The sequence below is a fragment of the Carcharodon carcharias genome, chromosome 1 (genome assembly GCF_017639515.1).
Source record: "Carcharodon carcharias isolate sCarCar2 chromosome 1, sCarCar2.pri, whole genome shotgun sequence".
NCBI classification, from domain to species: Eukaryota; Metazoa; Chordata; class Chondrichthyes; order Lamniformes; family Lamnidae; genus Carcharodon; species Carcharodon carcharias.
In genome coordinates, this window is record NC_054467.1 from 179210832 (window position 1) to 179233894 (window position 23063).

General features: G+C 45.2%; 1 protein-coding gene across 1 annotated transcript in view; it reads left to right on the forward strand.

Moving 5' to 3' along the window:
• The window catches only part of LOC121275686 (cell division cycle protein 20 homolog), a 44470-nt gene extending 30713 nt beyond the window's left edge, over positions 1-13757 (forward strand). Inside the window, exons 6-7 of the mRNA XM_041183232.1 lie at positions 233-350; positions 13185-13757. Of these exons, the coding sequence (XP_041039166.1) occupies positions 233-350; positions 13185-13324 (258 nt within the window). The 3' untranslated portion in view covers positions 13325-13757. The remainder of the gene's footprint in view (positions 1-232; positions 351-13184) is intronic.
• Positions 13758-23063: the final 9306 nt, after the last annotated feature.

The following is a 23063-nucleotide window of genomic DNA, read 5'->3' on the forward strand; positions in this document are numbered from 1 at the left end:
AAGCTTCACAGGCAGCGTGAAGGCCCGAACGAAATTTAGCTTCCTTTTCAGTCAGACTGTCCAGCAGAAACTGCTTACAGTTTTCAAATGACCCCTTGGCCTTAAAATTGGCCTAGGTCATGCACACAGCTGTAAGTTCCCTATCGACAGATAAGAAAGGTGAAACATTCAGGCTGACATCGAAAATATAAAATAGTCAACGCTGATACAAATTGATTTTTTGGTTTTTCAGATTTGTTCATTGCTCTGGTTATCAAAATACAAGGAGTTAGTAACTGGCCATGGTTTTCCCAAACACCAAGTCTCTGTCTGGAATTACCCAACTCTTATGAAGTCAGCTGACCTGAAAGGTATGACTTGACCATCTTATAGATTGCATGAAAATCTAAATATATCAAGAACCATACTGATAGATTTTTATGGCCTCTCAGCAGTATATTGGGTGATTAAGCTAGATTTTCTAAGTCTTTGCTTATGGCAAAGTGTCTTGCTACCAAAAGAGCTGGGAAAATTATAAACAATTGTCCATCCATTAAAGTTAATGAATGGAAAATATAAGTCAGACAGTCACAATTTTCTGATATACTCGGTGAGGACCTGAAAATAACAGCCTTTATTTTTGTTCAATTAAAAGTCTTCAAGTATGTTAAATTATATTTCCTTTACCATGAGTATGTCTTTATAACTTAAAATATTTGGACTCTGAAAGGGTTGGGCCTTTCCAAGTGGGATCCTCGCTTCTGTAACTTAGCCATAACTTCAGTGGGAGCACAGCAGGAGGACCAGGAAATAGAGCCGCATTCAATAGTTTCCGGGGAATTTTTCTGGGATGAAATCTTCACCTTTTCTCCATCCCTCTCATCACTGTAATTCAGAATATTTACCACAGTATTGACAATATTCACTCAGCCTGCAGTCACTTTGGGCATGAAAAGCCACTGCCTATTATACAGAATTGGTGAAAGATTGCTATGATATGACCCGTGACAATGCTGCATAGTTTAAACAAAAAAATGCCCAGGATTTTCGCTCCTGTGTTGTGTTGAGTCGGCAAATTTCCTGCCTCGCCATATCTGCCTTGGGGAAAAGTGGATCCTTTCTCCAGTGGTGATGGGGCGGGAGGGCGGTGGTGGTTTTGCGGGTGTGTGCTGGGATTTTCTGAGTGCTGAGGTGGGCTGTTAAAAAGACCTGCTCTGGTACTCTGGGACTTCATCCAAGTTGCGTGGTTGAATATCAGGCTCTCTAGCCCTGCTGCCTCACACCTCCTCACCCACTCTCCATCCTCCATCCATGCCTACACGTGGCTGCATCTATTGCCAATGGCCTCTCACGCTCTCCATGCCAACACATGACCCCCCACTCAGCCTCATGGTCCTTTATAGCCCCTATGCCAACTTAGTACCAACTCACGCTCACCCATTACTCCCACCCACCACAATTTGCCTCCATGCTAACCCACCCAGTATCCACAATGGGCAGACCTCAGGAGCCATGCTGAGATGAAATAAAATTCTACAGACTTCACTATATAAAAAAGGACTCTCATTGATAAAATCCCATTCGATACATTTAAATCCTCTCAAGTATTTAACCCTTATAAAAATAAAAATTTATAATCAAAACACCACATCAAAGACAGCTAATCCCTTGATAATCTCTTGGAGCTGTCAATCAAACTGAATTTACAGCCCCCCACTGTGACAATGACAGGTTGTGGAAGCAGTCAAGCAGTCACAATACTATAATGATAGCACTTAGGGTTATGTCAACAAACAGCTATTGAAACTGCAAATACTGATTTGTTTCAACTCAGAGAAACAGACATTTTTTTTTAAATTTAAAAGGCAGGGATTTAAATAACTTGACATTTCTTTTTATATTTGTTCATGGGTTGTGGGCGTCACTGGCTAGGCCAGTATTCATTACCCATCCCTAAATACCCTTGTTCAGAGGGCACTTAAGAGTCAAGCACATTACTGTGGGCCTGGAGTCACATGTAGGCCAGACCAGGTAAGTATGACAGATTTCCTTCACTAAAGGACATTAGTGAATCAGATGGGTTTTTATGACAACCGGTAATGGTTTCATGGGCATCATCAGACTCCTAATTCCAGATTTTTATTGAATTAAAATTTCACCATCTACAATGGTGGGAATCGAACCTGGGTCCCCAGAGCATTACCCTGGGTCTTTGGAATTTTAATCTGTTTACAATACTACTACACCATTGCCTTCCCCCAGTTATACAGACCTCACCCACCGTCTCCGAGCATTTACATCTACTTTAAAAAATCCTAAGTCACACAATGCGGGCCCTTGCCTGAGTGAAAATGGGGTCCATTCAATCAGGCAGGCTAGAAGGGGGCTGATAGTGAGGGTAGGCAGTTCTTCCAGCAGGAATGACTCTTGCCTCTGGATACGACCTCTTAGAGAGGCTGTCAGGCTTTAATGGCCAGCCTCCTCAGGTGGCAAAGTGCTCATTCTCCACCACCCATTAGAATTCCAGCGGCGCCGGGAAGGGCCCTGAAGTGATCATTAATATCTCACCCTCGAAGTATTTTTCATACCATGCTGGAGGCACACAGGGAGGCTTGGTATTTGGTGCGGGTGGAATATTCTGCCGTAGGTAGCCTAACCACAGGGTTACCACTTGTGGGCCTCTTCGTGGGCCATGAAGTGGCTGTAAAGGTGGGTTGCCCCCCCCACTCCAGTTGCCCATCAGGGTTTACTTGATGGCCTCCCCATGTAACAGCAGGCCCTCCTGACAAGAGTGAAAAGATGTTGGGGTGGGAAATGGCCCTCTCTTGGCAATTAATTTTCTCAATTTGCCACATAGTGAGCGGCTGCACCACAGATGTTTAAAATGTTTAAACTGAGGGACCTCGTCAAAGTTCATTTGAAAAATGCACCAATCACACAATGCTCCCCACTCCGAAGAAGCATCATGTGGACTCAAAATGTTAACTCTGTTTCTCTCCCCACAGATGCTGCCAGACCTGCTGAGTTTTTCCAACATTTTCTGTTTTTAAATCACACAACATCATTTGTTCAGGAGATATTGAAATGGAAACCTTGGATTAAAAAAAAGGCTGCAGTTTAATTCTCATGGCTGGGTCTTGACGATGGGCCTGAAAGCTGGGGGCGACCCTGGCTTGGCCACTTGAAGGACCCATGGCTGCATTTTACGGGCATCATACAACTAATTGGTTGCTGCCAGGGCTACTGTCCCTTTAAAGGGTGCCACCTCCCCACACCCCCCCACCCCAACCCCCACACCCCCCCTCCCTCCCCTCCTCCCAAACCCAGAGGGCCGATAGTTCAGAAGTCTCAGTGCCATCCTGAGCAGTGGTCATTGCTTGGCCTGCACATTCAAGATGAACAATGGAAGGATGCCTTCCCCCACGGTATTAGGGGTGGAGGGGCGGAAGTTGCTGGGTCTCTCAGGGAGTGACTGTGGCAAGGGGTGGTGGGGGACAGGGAGGGGGGCGGTTGGCAGGGGGTAGGTGGTGCCATTCCTACAGGGATGGTCATTTCCACGGGAGGTAACCATTGCCATGACTGGCACCCACCGCCACCACCCCACCCCCAAGGCCTGTTGGGAGGTCGCCAGGGTAGTTGGTGGCTCACTTGGCCCCCTTCCACATCACTGGCAAAATGGCATGGCAGCAGGTGGCGAATGGGCATTCCATCCCTCTCCCACTCTTATAATTTTATGCCCCTCCCCTTGCCTCCCAGCCCATACCCAGAAGGCTGGTAAAATGGTAAAATCCAGCACTTTGTCTTTCATTACTTCCCTACTTTTTCTCCCATTACCCCCAGCCTTTGCCTCTCTTCCCTGAGGACCTAGGCCCGAATTTTCGCTTCCAGGTCAGGAGTGCAGAGTCGGGACAATTCTTGGCTCTGCAAATCAGACTTGGGAGAAAGTGCCCAAAAGTTTGGAATTTCATTCTGTGGGGATGGGATGGGCGAAAATGAGATTTGTGGCCGTAGCCCCTTAAAAGAGTTTGGAGGCTGGTGGGTGGAGAGGTGGGCTGGGTGAAAGGCCGGCCTTGGTGCCCTGGCACTTTGTTGAAGCTATAAGAAAAAGGAATAAAATGAAAAACAGCCCTCTAGCCCTCACCTGTCACACCCCCTCACTCCTCACACATTCTTCATGCTCCCATCCATGCCAATCAATGCCACCTCATGCCCCTCCACCAACCCCCATTATCCCTCATACTCTCCAGCCCAACCCATGCCCCAACTCAGCCCAATAGTCCTTAATTACCCCTATGCAAACTTAGTGTTAACTCATTTCAACTGATGCCCTCCTTTGTCCTTACACCCTCCATGCCAATACACCCGGTATCCACCATGGGCAGACCTCAGGACCCGTGCTGAGATTAAATTAAGTTCTTAAGTGTCTTTTGATAAATTCACAATTTCAAAAAACACTCTCATTTATGAAAACCCATTTACTACTTTTGACTTCCTTTAATTCCTTTTAAATCGAGCATTTGTATTCACAATTCCACTTCAAAACCCTTATAGGCACTTGGAGCTGTCAATCAAACTGTGAGCCGACAGTCATTGGTGTATAGCAGTCATGGGCTGTAACAGTAATAGGTTTTGAAATCAGTCATGTAGCACTAACCCTATAATGGCAATCCTCAATCTTATGACAACAAGAAGAGTGAAATAGCAAGCAATGATTTTTTTAACATTGCACACAATTTTAAAAAGTATTTAAAGGGCAGGAAATTTCAATTTCTTGACAGCTTGATAGCTCCCTTTGACAATTCTCTTGACAGCTCTCTTGACACTTTTTATGCATGTTTGTGCCTACTTTTAACAATCCCAAATGACACTTGACCTCTCCCAAAGGGCACCTTACCTCTCCAAAGGTGCTCGGGGCCATATTCAAAAGTTACCTTATCTCTCCAAGTAAGTTTAGATCTTCTCCTACCAGGCCTAAAGTACACAAGTCAAATTTTGGACATCCCATAGCAACATCAGATCTGACTGAGGGAGCTGCATTTTAACAAGAGCAATTGCCTTTGTGAACCACGGACATGCAATTTAGAACCCTCCCGCATTCCCCTCCCCGCCCCTGAAAATGGAGGGGGCCAGGTTCCAGGGCGGGACTTCCAGACTCGTGCCTCCGCGGCCATTTTTGTCTCTCCACCTGTGCAAACATTCAGGCTCATCATTCCTAGGGAAATCTACCATTGCTGCATGTGCAATCAGCTGTAGCTGTAGCAGAATGGGTTACTGCATTATTATATTAGTGTTATTAATATACTATAAATATTAGTGTTATTAATATACAGACCTATTAATATTTGGCACTATTCATATACGCACAATTAATACCTCAAGAACTGTCACCAGGACTGCCAGAAAAAAACTCAAGTATTAATGGTAGAGATCAGCTGATTTGAGCACCGGTGCCATATTTTCTTTACAAATCTACAAAAATATAAAGCTCTTTGAGGGAAGATAAATAAAATTGCTTCACAAAACCTGAATAAATTGGGTGATAGCTATGCTTCTATGAAGCCAACATTTTTTTTTATCTGAGCAGCTTGCTGGAACTCCGTCTAAAAAAATCTGATTTATATTAAAAGGAAGAACATTTAGAGGTTTTAGAAAACTAATACTGCATATTTTAATCACACTTTGATCTTTCACAGATCCAGTGTCTTTTACCTGCAATACAGACTACACTGCCAAACCAGTGCAACATTTTAATTAACCTGTTATATACAGCTGCGAAACACATCAGCATGCAATCATGCCAATGTGCCCAGGTGATTCAGCATGCTATTACTCACTGCTATTCATAAAATGAGAGTTGAATGATGAAGCCATAACCTCTATTTGTGCTAATCCCCGGCATGAGGTAACTTGCTAAATTCCCCATATCATCCAATGGCACTGATTTAGCTACTTGCTTGTTAGCAAATTGAGGACTAAAGGGGCAGTGACAGTATGGATACAAAATTGGCTAAGGGACAGAAAGTAGAGAAATGACCAGGACTCGGGTATACAGGGCACAATTTCAAAGTTTGGGGATGACACAAAACTCAGAAATGTAATAATGTGATACATATTAACAGATCTAGGGGAGGACATAGACGTACTGATGAAATAAGAAAACAAATGACATGAAGCTTAACGCCAATACTTCCCAGTAATACTGGCCACAAAAGGATCAATAGATTTCTATGATGTCCTTGTCAAAAGCCTCCCCAGCCCCACATGCTTCCAAAAGATATCATGGCAGGTTTCATGGGGAGAAAACCTGGCAGAAACAGGTTGACTCCAATTTCAGGCTCCTCCATTCCTGGCATGCCAGAATTCTGCTCCAGGAAATAAGTTGCCACTATGCACTGTTGTTTCTCATTCCCAGCCATGCTTTCTCTCTGAACCTGATGCCATAAACAACAATTTACATGGTCTCTTGGCCTCAATAAATGCTCAAAAAGCTTAAAAAACATATAGGCCAAAATTTTCATCCCCCGTTGGTATTGGGCATCATGGCGGTCATGGTTAATATGGTGAAAAGGCTAAAAATCAGTTTTGCGCCATTGTGAAACCAATTTGCAATTGTCTGCTCCCCCTGTCAATAGCGGGCCATGTTTCCTGCCACCAGACGTCGGGAAGATCTTTTTAATACATTTGCAACTAATTATAAGCTCTGCTCGCCAGAATCATCCCTGCCATGCTGAATCACCTGGGCACATTGGCATGATTGCATGCTGATGTGTTTTGCAGCTGTATATAAGCGACGTGCACCTGGCGGGCTGCACTTTGCTTAGGACTTCAAGGTTTGTTTGCCCTCCTTTCTTCAGCAGCATTTGAAGTCATTAGTGCCAGGCTTCGTAGGCAGCACCACATCACATTTAGGGGGGCTCACAGGCAGGGCTCCACCTACCAGACCAACTGTAAGGCAGGTGGCTTTTTATTGGCTGCAGGGCTAGGGCTTGCTTGGTGAAGTGGGAGAAGTGGCCTCAGACAAGGAAAGAGGCTGCAGGACGAGAGCTGTACTGGGGAAGGAAAGTATTCCAGGGTGTGTCTGGGGGCACATGTTGATCTGTGCAAGTGGTCTAAAGATAGTGAGGGCTGAAGAAGGCAGTCTCCAGAGGAGATGAGGCCAGATGGAGATGTGAAGAATTTTGTGAGTGAGTGAGTGATTATGTCCCTTGAGCTGGCAGTGAGTGAGACGCCAGTGATGGCCTGGTGAGTGTGTGAATTTAGAGTGATGAGATGATTGCCTTATCCTGGCAGCACGGATGAGATCATTCATCTGTTCCTACATTGGATTGCCAACCGCTTGTGTGTAGCATTGGCATTGACCACCTCTGCCAGTGCCTCCCAAGCTGGAGTGGTGAGGCTGATGGGCGTCCTGCAGCCAGAGTGGGGGTAGAGGAGATCGCAGCAGGCCTCCAAGGCATCCAGAAGGCATCGCAGGGATGTGTCACTGAATCGGGGATCTGCACTCTTAATTGCTTTCAGGGCTATGTCTTCACCTGTGCCCTCCTGGGCTGTAAGCATTGAGAAATGTTGAATAGCTGCAGTTTAAATATGGTGCCTTGCGTGAGGAAGCGACGAGGTAATGGTGTGGTGGGCAAATTGGAGGCTGTCCACCAGCAAGATGGCATGTTTCCTGTGGCTGCATAATTAATGAGGTGAGAACGGGAAGATACGGCACTAAAAGTTGCCATTGCGGCCGGCGGATTAACTGCCTTTTTTCCCGCCCGCTACTGCACTTAGTACAAATTTGAGATGATTTCACCCATGTTCATGCATGCTGAGGCTTGGCCGAGAGCCCAGACTTCCACAAAGGCTTTACTTTGTTGAAAAGGTGCACATAAGGGAATACATTGCTTGATTGACAGCTTTACAATCCTTTTCTTCTTTGATCTATTTTGTCACTGGCTCAATGTTTATTTACACAAATAAAGAGGTGTCAAATGTTTATAATTTCGGTTATTCATACTTTAAAAGTCTGGTTGATTGACACTCTTATAGGGTTTTTGCAGCAGCAGTTTTTCTTTAAGAGAATTAAAAATGGGTGGTTTTTGTTAAGCATATCCACACATACCATTGTTATTATAGGGTTAATAGGCTCTGTACAGAGTGTATATTGGGTGAATGGGCATAGAAATGCTATGAGTTGTCATGGGGTATACGAAGAGCCATGGGGGTGGGGTGGGGGCACCAGTTGGCATGGAAGATATAAGGGGCCATTGGGGTGGGTTGTTGTATGGGTTGGCATGGAGGGTATGATGGACCCTGGGCAGCGGGTGGGAGCCATGAGTTGGCATAAGTTGGCATAGGGGCATGGAGATAGCATTTGGAGTGAGTGGGGGATAAATGTGTGAGTGATGAAGGCTAGAGGCCTTAAGACATAAACTAACAACTGAGATAAAGACCCGGAGAACCGAGGTGGACCTTTTAAACAGCCAGTCTCGGAACCCAGCAACTCCTGTGGCCACCCCCGATCTGTGGCATCCTCCGATCTGTATCCAGAATGGTGGGTCCGATTCCATCCTGCACCCGCTCCCCCAGAGCAATCGGGTTTGATGCTGCACTTTTTCCTGAGGTGACCAGCCAAGCCGAGAAATTTCCCAACACCTGCTTTGGGAGGTGAAAATCTGGCGCTATGATTGAAAAACGACTGGATGAAATTCAGTGAAATTTGGTACACAGATAGGATATGGCACAAGAAAGAATTGATTTGTTTTTGGCAAAAATGTGGATCACAATCTGACTTCTGGAATTTTTCAAAGGATCCGTTAACGTTGGGAAACATGGCAAATTGACATTTTCTTTGAATGCTGTGGTTTATTTTATTAAGGCTGTAACTGTTAACATAATGGACAAAAATTATACCAATTGATTTATTTTGCACTGCTACATTTATTTAAGTTTCTAAGTCAATTCACAGGTGTTTATACATATATACATAAGACACATAAGGCCGAATCCTAAAGGACATAGCTGCTAGGCTGGGTCTGTGGCAGGTGGTGAGGGAACCAACAAGAGGGAAGAACATGTTTGACCTCATCCTCTCGAAACTGCCTGGCACACTTGCATCTGCCCATGATAGTATTGGTAGGAGTGACCACCACACAGTTGTTGTGGAGACGAAATCCAGCCTTCACATTGAGGATACCCTCCATCGTGTTGTGTGGCATTACCACCATGTTAAATAGGATAGTTTTCAACCAGATCTAGCAACTCAAGGCTGGCATCCATGCGGACCATTAGCAGCAGCAGAATTGTACTCAACCACAATCTGTAACCTCATGGCCTGGCATATCTCCCCACTCTACCACTACCACTAAGCCAGGGGGTCAATCCCTGGATCAATAAAAGTGCAGGAGGGCATGCCAGGGGCAGCACTAGCAGCACTAAAAATGAGGTGTCAACCTGGTGAAGCTAAAACACAGGACTGCTAGTGTGCCAAACTGCATAAGCAGCAAGCGATAGATGCAGTTAAGCGGTTCCACAACCAACGGATCAGTTCTAGGCTCTGCAGTCCTGCCACATTCAGTCATGAATGGTGGTGGACAATTAAACAACTCACTGGAGGAGGAGGCTCCACAAATATCCCCATTATCAATGATGGAGGACCCAGCACATCAGTGCAAAAGATAAGGCTGAAGCATTTGCGACAATCTTCAGCCAAAAGTGACGAGTGGATGATCCATCTCATTCTCCTCCAGAGGTCCCCAGCATCACAGATGCCAGTCTTCAGCCAATTTGATTCGCTTCACGTGACATCAAGAAATGGCTGAAGGCACTGGATACTGCAAAGGCTATGGACCCTGAGAACATTCGACAATAGTACTGAAGATTTGTGCTCCAGAACTTTCTGTGTCCCTAGCCAAGCTGTTCCAGTACAGCTACAAAACTGGCATCTACCCGGCAATGAGGAAAATTGCTCAGGTATGTCCTGTACACGAAAAGCAGGACAAATTCAACCCTGCCAATTACCACCCCATCAGTCTACTCTCGATCATCAGTAAAGTGATGGAAGGGGTCATCAACAGTGCTATCAAGCAGCGTTTGCTTAGCAATAACCTGCTCACTGACACCCAGTTTGGGTTCTGCCAGGGTCTCTCAGCTTCTGACCTCATTATAGCCTTGGTCCAAACATGGAAAAAAGAGTGGAACTCCAGAGGTGAGGTGAGAGTGACTGCCCTTGACATCAAGATAGCATTTGGGTGTGGCATCAAAGAGCCTTATCAAAACTGGAGTCAATGGGAATCAGGGGGAAAACTCTCCGTTGGTTGGAGTCATACCTAGCACAAAGGAAGATGGCTGTGGTTGTTGGAGGTCAGTCATCTCAGTTCCAGGACATCACTGCAGGAGTTCCTCAGGGTAGTGCCCAAGGCCCAACTATCTTCAGCTGCTTCATTAATGGCCTTCATTCCATCACATGGTCAGAAGTGGGGATGTTTGTTGATGATTGCACAACGTTCAGCACCATTTGCGACTCCTCAGATACTGAAGCAGCCCATGTCCAAATGCAGCAAGACCTGGACAATATCCAGGCTTGGGCTGACAAGTGGCAAGTAACATTTGTGCCACACAAGTGTCAGGCAATGACCATGTCCAACAAGAGAGAATCTAACCTTTGCTCCTTGACATTCAGTGACATTACCATCGCTGAGTCCTTTCCTGTCAACATTATGGGATTTACCATGAGCCAGAAACTAAACTGGATGAGCCATATAAATACTGTTTCTACAAGAGCAGTTCAGAGGCTAGGAATCCTGTGGTGAATAACTCACCTCCTGATTCCCCAAAGCCTGTCCACTATCGAAAAGGCTCAAGTCAAGAGTGTGACGGAATACTCTCCACTTGCCTGGATGAGTGCAGCTCCAACAACACTCAAGAAGTTTGACACCACCCAGGACAAAGCAGCCTACTTGATTGGCACCCCTTCCACAAACATTCACTCCCTCCACCACCAACACACAGTGGCAGCAGTGTGTACTATCTACATGATGCACTGCAGGAACTCATCAAGTCTCCTTAGGCAGTATCTTTCAAACCCACGACCACTACCTTCTAGAAGGACAAGGACAGCAGATCAACGGGAACACCACCAGCTGGAAGTTCCCCTCCAAGTCACTCACCATCCGACCATATCGCCGTTCCTTCACTGTCGCTGGGTCAAAATCCTGGAACTCCCTTCCTAACAGTACTGTGGGTGTACCTACACCACATGGAGTGCAACAGTTCAAGAAGGCAGCTCACCACCACCTTCTCAAGGGCAATTAGGGATGGGCAATAAATGCTGGCCTAGCCAGTGAAGCCCACCTCCCATAAATTCATTAAAAACACTGACATCTGTAGTTTAGCAGTTTTTGCTAGGTAATTTGATACATCTTTTTTACAGGTCCTTAAAACAGGTGTCAAAACCTCTAATATGGAGCTAGAGGAGTGTCAGCCACCTTAGTGGCATAATTACCAAAAGAGGTGCATGAAACGAGTCTTAGGCCTTTTGCATATGGATGAACACAAAATTGGTGCTTCCATTATCAGATTGGCTTGCTCTGAATGTAGCTGATGCAGAGTTGAGTTTACATATGTTCTAACCAGCAGCCTTTAAAGATATTCCAGGCTGCCACCAACAATGTATGTTTTAAACAAAATCTTACCAATGTAGGAAATTCCACGAACCACTGTTGGCCACCACTTGTTGCACCCACCCCACTATGTGCAACCTCCTTCCTGATTGCGAACTCATCTGCTCTTCAGACTGTCACCTTTACACCTCCCAGTTGCTTCTTCACCAATTGCCTACCAGACCCTCTAGCCCGTGCATCAATGCAAAATAATTTCAGATCGGCTGCAAAACAAATTGCAGAATGTAATTTTCAACGCAAAGTGAGTTGAAGCACTGTAGTTATGCATGACATGTGAGATTACCATCAGATGATAACTTCACCGTGTTTTTCTTTCACACCTTTATTACTGCAGGCCCGTACAGTTATTTTTGTGTTCTTGTGACAGTAAAGCAAAAGCATGCAAATCTGAAATAAAAGAATAAAATACTGGAAACACAGCAGGTCAGTTAGCATTTGTAAAGAGAGAAGAAAGGTTAACATTTTGCCCATAATTCTTCTTCAGAATTGATGATTAAATGATAAGCTGCCATTTCATTTAGTTTTTTTGTTTAATATTTGATAGGATGTGGGGATCACTGGCAAGGCCAGCATTTATTGCCCATCTCCAAGTGTGGCTTGCTAGGCCATTTCAGAAGGCATGGCTGTTAAGTGTCAACAACAATGCTGTGGACCCAGAGTCACATACAGGGCAAGCTAAGTAAGGTTGGCAAATTTCCTTTCCTAAAGGACATTAGTGAATCAGATGGGTCTTTAATGAATATTGATGATAGTTTCATGGTCACCATTACTAAGGCTAGCTTTCAATTCCCAATTTTTATATTTAAATTCCACCAGCTGCCATATGGAGGATTTGAACCCCTGCCCCCTGAGCATTATATCTGGCTCGCCAGGTTACTAATCCAATGGCATTGACACTAGGCCACTGTCTCCCTTTTTGCCTTGTAAAAGTAGAAAGGCAACAGGAGCATGTAGGCCTGTTTCCCCCTCTCCCTAGAACTAGGAGGCCCATTATATTTTGCGAGCACTTCCTGTTTTCATTACAGACACTGCATTTGCCTTTTCTTTTTGTTTGTATGGAACTCCTGTTTTTCTTCAACTCTTAACTTCTCCCTTTCCTTTAATTTTTTGACATTGCCTCACATTTGGCAATGCAGTTGGAAGGTCATTCTTCCTAGTAACTCCCTTTGGTTAGAAGACATTTTGTTTCTCCCTTTACCTTGTTTGTCTTGTTTTCAATCTGTTTGCCTATCTTCTGGTTTTTAGTACTGATAAAGAGTATAATCCTGAAATATTAACAAGCTAGTTCTGTATATTTCCAGCATTTTCTGTTGTAACACCATATGATCCTTTGGACTACTTGAGAACTTATAAAACATAAGAAAGCCAAAAGGAGCTACTTTAATTGTCATCTGGATGTCAGTGAACAAAGGTCCATGAGCGGATGCAAGCACATCATACCTGCAGTCGAAGTGGTCCCCTATTCTGTGATTTAGGTTAATTTATAGAACTCACTCATGGAATAAAGATGGCAACATATTACGTATTCTCTCTTTGCAGGTCACAGAGGGAGAGTTCTGCATCTGGCATTAAGTCCTGATGGCAACATTATGTTTTCAGCAGCGGCTGATGAAACAGTTTGTTTATGGAGCTGTCTCACTGCCAGTGAACAGAAGCTGGACGCAAAACAGACTTTGTAATACAAACTATCAAACCTGAGGATTCACAATACTGATCCCACCCTACCCCGACTTATTTTAGTCCTGCATCCATGACACCTCTTGGGGACTTCCTTGTAGTCCAAGCAGAGGCCACTATCTGCTTCTGCCACTGTTGGGGTTACTGGACTGCCATCCTACCAGATTGGCCGGCAGCTCTCGAAGGCAGGACTTCCTTCCCCTGAGGAGTAGAAGACCCATGCTCAGCTTAAGGCTGCCTGATTGAAGTCAATCGTTGTTTGTGAACAACTTTTCTAAAAGCAGGATGAGCAATATGCCCCAACCACCACCCCCCATAAAATCCAGTCCCAAAGACAAAGTACTAGTTCGTATAATAAACTAATTTTTGGAGGTACTAGAATAGTCACTACTGTTTCAAAAATACATGTTGCTTGTGAAATCTATCATTCTTGATTCTTTGGCGTAAAATAGCTGCTATCACTTTTCTTTGAAAGAATGTTTTTTGAAAGGTGTGAAGCTTGAAAATGTTGATGTTCAGAGAGACTTGAGTGTACTCATGCAAGGAACACAGAAAGTTAACATGCAGGTACAGCAAGTAATTAAAGGCCAACATGCCATTTGCCTTATTGTGAGGGGATTGGAGTGCAGGAACACAAAGCCTTGCTACAATTGTGGTGAGACCACATCTGAAATACTGTGTGAAGGATATACTTGCATTGGAGATGGTACAGTGAAGGTTCACTGGAAAGAGGGGGTTGTCCCATGATGACAGACTAAGTGAATTGGGTTTATATTCTCTGGTGTTTGGAAGAAAGAGAGGAGATCTCATGGAAACCTACAAGATTCTGAAAGGGCTTGATAGGGTAGATGCTGAGAGATTGTTTCCACTGGGCAGGGAATTTAAAATACAGGGCCACAGTCTCAGGATCATTTAGGACTGAGATGAGGAGAAATTACTTCATTCAAAGGGTTGTGAATCTTTGGAAATCTGTACCCCAGAGGTATTGGGGATGCTCCATCATTGAATACATTTAAGGCTGGGATGGACAGACTGTTGGGGCTGGATTTTATGGGAGGGTGGGGGGCATATTGCTCATTCCCTTTTTAGAAAAGTTGTTCACAAACAACGATTGGCTTTAAAAAAAGGCTAGCCTGCAGCGATAGTTCGCTGAGTAATCCCAGCAGCGGCAGAGGCAGATAGTGGCCTCTGCTTGGGCTACAAGAGGAGTTCCTAGCAAGAAGTGTCATGGATGCAGGACTAAAGTAAGTCGGGGCTTTTTGGGTGGGCTGAGATCAGGGACCGTAGGGAGGGTGAGAGGGGGATGGGGGATCAGGTTTTGGAGCCTAAGGGGTGAGGCACAAAATGGGGTACCATCTTGGGTCTTGGGTCGGGGAGGGGAGGGGGGGGGAGGCGGTGGTGGGGGGTGTGGGTAGGAGGGGGTGGGCAGGGCTTAGTGTCCCCGATGCACACAAAGCATGTCCAAAAGAGTTGCACTCCTGTCCTTCCTTACCAGCTTTTCACCAGAGTCTTTGAAAAAGTGGCCTGTCCATCTCGCTTGCCTTTCACTGCCAACCATATTATAGCAGTGGGTGCAGAATTAAATGCCCAACTGCCTCTTAATTGGGCAGTTAAGGGTCTCAATAAGCCTAAGGGCAGTCAGGTTAATGGGTGCCTTATCCACCCACCATATTATGGGTATTGGTTCAGGGGTGGGTGGGAAAACACTGGGCTAGCCACCGGTAATTCTTTACATGCCCTCCTGCCAAAAACACATACAACAGAGGCCATAAAATCCAGCCCTTGATCTCTCAGAGAATCAGGGGATATGGGGTGTGGGTGGGAAAGTGGAGTTGAAGCCCAAGACCAGCCATGATCATATTGAATGGTGGAGCAGTCTTGATGGGCCATATGGTCTACCCCTGTTCCTATTACATGTGTTTTTGTGCGATATGTTGGAGGAATTGATAAAAGTTATACTTATCAAGTAGGACAGGCATTTTATCAGATTTCATTCATGATCAGAATTGGGTTTTGCATCATGATGCACAAAGTGATAGAGCAGATACCAGCAGCAAAGTTAACGATAAGTTGTTTCTATATAGCACCTTCACTAGAATAAAACACCCCAACGCTTATCACAATTTTGTTATCAAGCAAAATCTAATACCAAGCCACATAAGAAGATATTAGGGTAGATGACCTAAAGCATGGTCAAAGAGGTTTCAAGGAATATCTTAAAGGAGGAAAGAGAGTTAGAGGGGCAGAAAGGTGTAAAGGAGGAATTCCAGAATTCCAGAGCCTAGGATGTTGGCAGCTCGAGGCATGGCCACCAATTGTGGTGCACTTAAAATCAGGGATTCGCAAGTGGCCAGAACTGAAGGAGCGCAGAGAGGGCTAGAGGAGGTTACAGAGATAGGGAGGGGCCAAGATGGAAAAAGTGCTGACCCTTATATCTAATATCTAATAAATGAAGACTACCCCTCCTCCCTCAGTAGGATATCACAGGCTGGATTTATTCACTGTTGATCACACAACTGGTTAAAGGCATCTGTGAATTCTATGGTTGCACTGGCCCTCCCACCTGAGGGACACTGGCTGATCCCAGTAGCTTCGATTTATTCTTTCATTCAATGAATCAGATTAAAAAATCTCCCAAACTTTGAAAAGAATAATGTCTGTACACCCAACAAAAGCTTTAATTAAATCACTTTTGAAGTGTTTCTTTCCTTCTTTTGGTGCTAACACATGCTACGTGACTTCTTAGATCTAACCTCTGCTTCTCCTGGATAATAGGGAGATTCCTGAGACAGCAGGACTGGTTTCTGTGTTAGTAAAGGGTCTATTAGGACTGAGTTGCTGGATGTCTCACAGCAGCTGAGCCCTGAGATGAAACTGCTGTACTTGTGAGTTGATTTCTCCACTTAACCTGCAGCACATTGACTGACGTGATCCCAATGTTTGCAAATGCACTCGATGCTCTGACAACAGCCTTCTTTTTTAAAGGTGGCCCGGTGAGCTCTGGATCCTCAGCATCTTCACCTGAAGGGTTCTTCTTTCTTATGCTGATGTAGATGTAGAAAAACCCTATAATTTTACATGCAGGTGTAAAGCCACATACATTGTATCGCTGTGATGCCCTCTTGTATTTGTGAACTGGGCATTGAGTGATTAAGCTTAGGGGTGATGTATTCCAGCCCTGCAACAAGCAAAGTGCTCCTCATGTTCTATCCCAGAAGCTCCAGCTCATTCATGCTCTGTGCATCACCTAGTGTACTTGCCTGTGATTCACTCTTTAATTCTCCCAGTTGACTGCCTCTGAACAGTGTCTGTGAGGAATAAAATGATTGATGACACATGCTCTGATGGGCCAGCCGTGCAGGATGCACTGGAGCATGGGTCATCTTCACTAGACACATCCAGAACAAAAATGAAGCGTTCTGTCTAGCTTTAGCTTGATAGTGCTGTTTTAATTCAGAAAGTAAATAATGGGGCTAGTTTTCTTTAATAATTAGGATTAGAGAACCACATTAAAAAGAAAGAAATACTTGCTTTTATATAGTGCTTTTCACAATCACCGGTTACCTCAAAGTGCTTTTGCAGCCAATGAAGTTCTTTTTGAAGTGTAGTCACTGTTGTAATGTAGGAAACTTGGGAGCTAATTTTTGCTCAGCAAATTCCCACAAACAGCGATGTGATAACAACCAAAGCATCTGTTTTTTGTAGTGTTGATTGAGGGATAATGTTCACCCATGACAACTCTCCTGCTCCTCTTCAAAATAGTGCCAAGGGATCTTTTACTTTCACTTGTGCAGATGGCTTAACGGCTCAACTAAAAGGCAGCACCTCCAACAATGTAACACTCCCTCAGTACTGTAATGGCGTGTCAGCCTTGATATTTGTGCTCAAGCCCTGGAGTGAAACCTGAGCTGTCAACCTTATGAGTCAGCGGCATGTGTACTACCAACTGAGTCATGGATGACACTCTGTGGAATGCAGTTAGAAAATTGAATCACATGACAGTACATAGCCCAACTGATTTAGTGATTATTTAAATGAATACACAGACAATTGGGCAGGGTACATTTTTGGTCTGTGATCCTCTGGGCCTAATTTACCCAGATGTATTTTACAGCCAATTATTAAAGAGAAAAATTATCCCCAAAACATTTAAAACTTCTTGCATTCAGAATCCAACACCTCAGTAGAAGTACAAGGGTATGCCAGCTGTAATCTCCGGCCTTTGGTCTGCCAAAGTATGCAGGGCCAGGGGACAGTCACCTCATTTTAATATGTCTTACGGCTCTTGTGCAATGTATTGCACAACTGAGGTGCCCACCAGAACAGGGAGGATGAAAAATGGAGCAGGGAATCCTGCTCCTGAGACCCTTCTGGAAAAGCCCTTAAAAATGGGCCCGGAAAATCTTCAAACAATTTTAAAAATCTTCCAGGATTTATATATCCTAGGCCTGGATCCTCATGTCGGCTTCACATCTGTGGTTCATCAGGCCAGTATGCTTGTATTCACTTGGGTCACCAGCCCACTGATGCCAGCAGGCTAGTGACAAGTCCAGTCTCGGAATCTCCCCTCTGGCCTCACCCCTTCTAACATTGGCCTCATTTTTGGGTGGGCTGAGACTCTGTCCCAAGCAAGAACCCTAGAATGATGATGACGGCTGACCCTCAGACTAATTCCTAACTTGCCGGATCACTTTATAACCAGGGTGCTCCAGATGACTATGGATTTTAGCGCCCATACTTTGTGAGGTTATAAATATAACAATTATAAGATGTTACTTCAGCACAGAGCTTTAAAACTGTTACTTTTTCCTATTGTGAAGCTAGTATAATGTAATACCTAAAATGTATATGTATTAATATTTATCAGATATGTATTAATATGTATCAGATTAATGTTATTTATTTTCTTGTTTATATTGTTCAATAAATTTGTTTGGTTGTTAAAGCTTCCAGCAATGTCTTTTTTCAATGTTACTGAAGATGCAGAAAATTTGGATTTATTTTAAAGTGCCAGCCAGGATCAGCAGCTAGGGCGCCAAAGCATACACAGACAATCACAGCCTTACATGAAAGCTAAAAACTTGTACAAAGGACTCAGCTGTAAATTTGCAATTAGGAAATGGGAGACACACGGTTGGGGACACGGGATGACTCTATCAAGAAATGGGGAAGGCCATTTAACACTGTCTGATAACCTCGAATCACATCCAGTCAGCCCCCCGTTAAACATACATTCTTTGCTATCTCCAAATGACAATGCTTAGCGTCTGTACTGCAATTACTGTACAAGTACTCAATTATCAGCCCACCGTGGGGTCATTGTGCTGTGGCCTTTGTCTAACTAATACCATTAAGTTGTAACTGATAGTAAAAAATATATAAACTCTGCTCATTTGAACCTCAGTGGAGAAGCACCTGGATTGCCCAGTGTTTACTCCCCGCATGCATAATAAAGGAACCACTTGAATATTGTATCTGGACTCCAAGTGCTGAAATTTTGTACCAGAGTATTCCTCGGACATTTCAGTTACTGTATGAATTTTGAATTATATGAGCATGCTCAAAGGTACATGATATACTCTGTAGCTAAAGAAATCTAAAGACATGGTTTCTGTTTACTGTGCCCTGCCTTTTACACAGAGTTCAAAGTCAAATAAGATTCTTCAGAGATTGTTGGAGATAAAGCTTATCTATGGGAGCCAGAATATTTTGAACAAGAAGGCAATGAAGGATCCTAAAATTATATCAACATCTAGAGAAAGATGAGTTTCCTCAGGGACAATGGTTACATTTCACCTTCAGTAAAGCTGAAAGGGCTTCATGATGTGGTTCACTGAGGAGTATTGCAGGGAAGACATGGAAGAGATGCAGGATGCCAGGACCAAACTTCATCTGGCATGCACCATCTTACTTTGCCATCTCCATAACTTTCTTCTGTAGTATTTCTTTTCACACAAGTGATGAGATGTTATAGGTTTGGGAGCTTGTCAAAAATCATCAACTTCTGTTGGTTGCTATGGGCTCATAAATTCAAAAAATAATTTTAAAAATGCAAGAAGAAAAAAATCCATTTATTCTTATGACATGCTGACGTCACCATGTAGACCATACAGGCTGTGATGACAAGTGTATGGAAGAAGCAACTACATTCCATGCAAGGCATTTGCAGAAGCAATGGTATAAGATTAGTCTGGGACCAACTTTTGGGCCCAGAGTGGGCACTGCACAGGCAGAGGACAAGTGGACCATGATGAACAGCTCAATTTGCGACTGTGGCCATCCGAGTCAGACAATCAGCCACATACTGAACTCCTGCTCTGGGAGATCCATTCCTGGTGACACCACAATCATTCACACTGTGTCAGATGAAGCTGTTGAATGCACTGTGAACCTTGACATTGAACTATAATTGCTTCCCCAGCCATACAAAATATATACACTTCTGAACTTGAAAAGTGTTCAAAAGATATGCAGATTTCCCTGTGCACTGCAAGATCAGTATTTTACACTCTTTGCATTGTTGATAAACAATCATAGCACTGAAACAGTTTTGTGTTGTAAAACAAGTGCACTACATTTTGTTTGCTTCCTGTTGATACCACAAGATTTTCGCAGCATGCCACTATGGGGAGGATAGATTAGGTGCATCAAGGTTGTGCATTGCCATCTTATTAAGCTGATCAGACCAGGAAAGGCATTCTTGGAATGGAAAATCAGGCACAGGGGAAATATTACCTGGAGCGCTTAAATTCCTGAGCTGCTGGAACTTGCTCTGTTTTGCCGCCTTTTCCTGTTTTCATTCTCCCCCACCTCTGCTTCCCTGGCTATTCACATGGTCTCCCTGGGCAGAATTTTCCCGTTGGCTTGTGGGGGCCCTACATGCCGATGTGTAAAATGACGCGCGGTGATGTCGGACAAGCGTCCCGACATCACTGTGCACCATTGCAATATTTCGTTGGGCGGGCGCGCGATGATAGCTGATGCATGCCCGCCATTAATTAACAGGCCACTTAAGGCCCATGAGGTGTCAATCCAGAACAATTTTTTCGGTGCCCGTGTGATCTTCATGTTGGCGCATAGACGCAACGGGCAGGAGGGTAGGACACATTTGTATGAGGGTGGGATAAGAGGGCTCAGTGGGGTCGTGAGTGTGTTCTGTCAAATATTGATTTTTCAAAGTTATTGATACTTGCCTGTGTGATCTGCAATACTTCAAAACGCATTCCAGCTGCTTGGTCTGGACTCAGAACCTTCAGGCCTTCAGTGAGCAATCTTTTTTGGGCCTGCAGGTTTCAGGAAGCCTTCCCTTAGCCTGGGAATGGGAGCTGAACTCTCCACCGGAGGCATCTTCTCTGAGGAGGAAGGGAGGGCTAGAAGGGGTGCACATTCAGCTTCCAGGCCACCTTTGGGAGGACAGGTGCAGGCACAAGGGGTCCCGGACCACGAGGTAGTCCAAGGTGCAAGGGGCCGCAGAAGACGCCACTATCCTGCTGCCAGGGTATACAGGCGGTGAAGCAGCTACCTCAATATGTCTGAGCTGCAGTGCCAAAGGAGGCTCCATCTCTCAAGAGAGACAGTCAACAATATCTGTCAGATGATTGGGCCTGAGATCTCCTCGAGCTGTTCGGTGGACACCCCATGCCAGTGGCTCTGAAGGTCACAGGTGCCCTCAACGTCTATGACTCTGGCTCTTTCCGCGGCTTGGTGGGTGATCTTTGCGGTGTCTCCCAATCAGCTGTCCACACTTATATCAAGCAGGTTACAGACGCTCTGTTCAGTCGTGCATTGACTTTCATCCACTACTGCTAGAACGAGGCCAGCCAGGCACAGTGAGTCAGAGGCTTCGCGGCCATTACTTCCCCCGCGTCCAGGGTGCTATAGACTGTACACATGTGGCTATCAAGGTGCCAGCAGGTGAGTCCAGTGCCTTTGGCAACAGGAGGGGCTTCCATTCCATGAATGAGCAGATAGTGTGTGATCACAGGATGCAGAATCTACAAGTATGTGCAAGGTACCCAGGCAGCTCCCACGATGCCTACATCCTCAGACACTCCCAGGTGCCGGGGATCTTCAGTGCTCTAGCCCAGCTTGATGGATGGCTGCTGGGTGACAAGGGTTATCACCTCAGAAGGTGACTCATGATGCCTCTCCACTATCCAAGAAGAGAAGCTGAGCAGTGTTACAATAGGAGCCACGGCACCACAAGGGCAGTGGTGGAGAGAACCATTGGTCTTCTCAAGATGGGCTTCCGATGCCTGGACCGTTCAGGGGGCGCACTCCAGTACCCCTCAGATTGTGTTTCAGTGATAGTGGTTGCATACTGCGCTCTCCACAATCTTGCGCTGGAGATGAAGATGTAGATGTAGACACAATGGCTGCATGATGAGTCCAGCAGTGAGTCCGAGGATGAGCACGCACAGTGAAATGCAGGGGGGGTAGACGCTGACCCGGGCATACTCCAGGGAGGCAGGGACACCCAAGAGGCTTTAATCCAACGAACCTTCAGCTAGCACAACACAGATGGACCTTCAGGACAAGCCTGGGCTGCAGGCTCCATACTCGATATCTGAACGCAAAATCTGCCTGATTAGGAACATTAACTAAGGGCCTTGTTAATAAAGCTGAATGTCCAACAGAACACTCATTAGTAACCACTCATTGGTAACCATCCACCCGCAGAAGAAAAGAGACACCCTCAGACATGGTGACATATCTGAATTTAATATTACAACCAAAGGGACTTGAGAAAACAAAATGACAAAGGTGTTAAAAATCACACCAACTCATAAAGACCTCATCGTGGACCAACACAAAAGCACCAGTGATAAACCCGTGGTGTGCCTAAGGTGCCTTATGTTTACGTTTTTGGGTGCTACGTCTTGGTGCTGCCCCATCGCTGGGAGTGGCATCTGAGACCGTCTGCTGACTCTGCTAATTTAAAAGCAAAATACTGCAGATGCTGGAAATCTGAAACAAAAACAAAAAATGGCTGGAAAAACTCAGCAAGTCTGACAGCATCTGTGGAGTGGAAAACAGAGTTAACGTTTCGAGTAGAGTCATATGAGCCATACATTTTCTCCTTTTTGTTTTTGCTGCTGCCTATGCTGTGTTGTTGGCTTTGATGACCTTGGCGGTCATCCTCTGGCCCATGGAGCCTGTGCTGGCCCCACCTTTGAGGGAGTGGCCAGTTTCACAGCTGTTATCTCCCCAGTTGTTGCAGCCTCATCGGATGTAACGGTCACTGGCATAGGGGTGGAGGAGCTGCTTCCCTCATCCGGAGTGCCCTGACAGGAGCAGAGGTGCCAGGCAGCTGCTGCGCCGACATGAGGTCGCTTCGGGCCTCCCTGCTCACCGTAAATGGATAGGCACCAAACTGGGAAACCTGGTGCCCAGACCATTTCCCACACTGGCATTGACCAGCTGAGGTCAATGCCGATGTGAGGGTTTGCTGGTCCAAGCGCATCCCCTGGAAGCCCTCATGGATCTCCTGGAGGAGTCTCTCCATGAGACGGACATGTGGCTCATTGCATCGGCTGATGCTCCGTGTAGATTCTTCCACCACGGAGACCAAGCCAAGCATAGCTTCATGTATCTCCCACAGTATCTCCCGCACACCCGGCTGCATTTCCTGCCCCTGCTGCATTGTGGACGACTCCAGAGGCACATCATCAAGCACTGACTGAGCATGTGCCTGGCACCCTGCCATCTTCTGACTGCTGGCACCATTGGCACTCTCTGTCT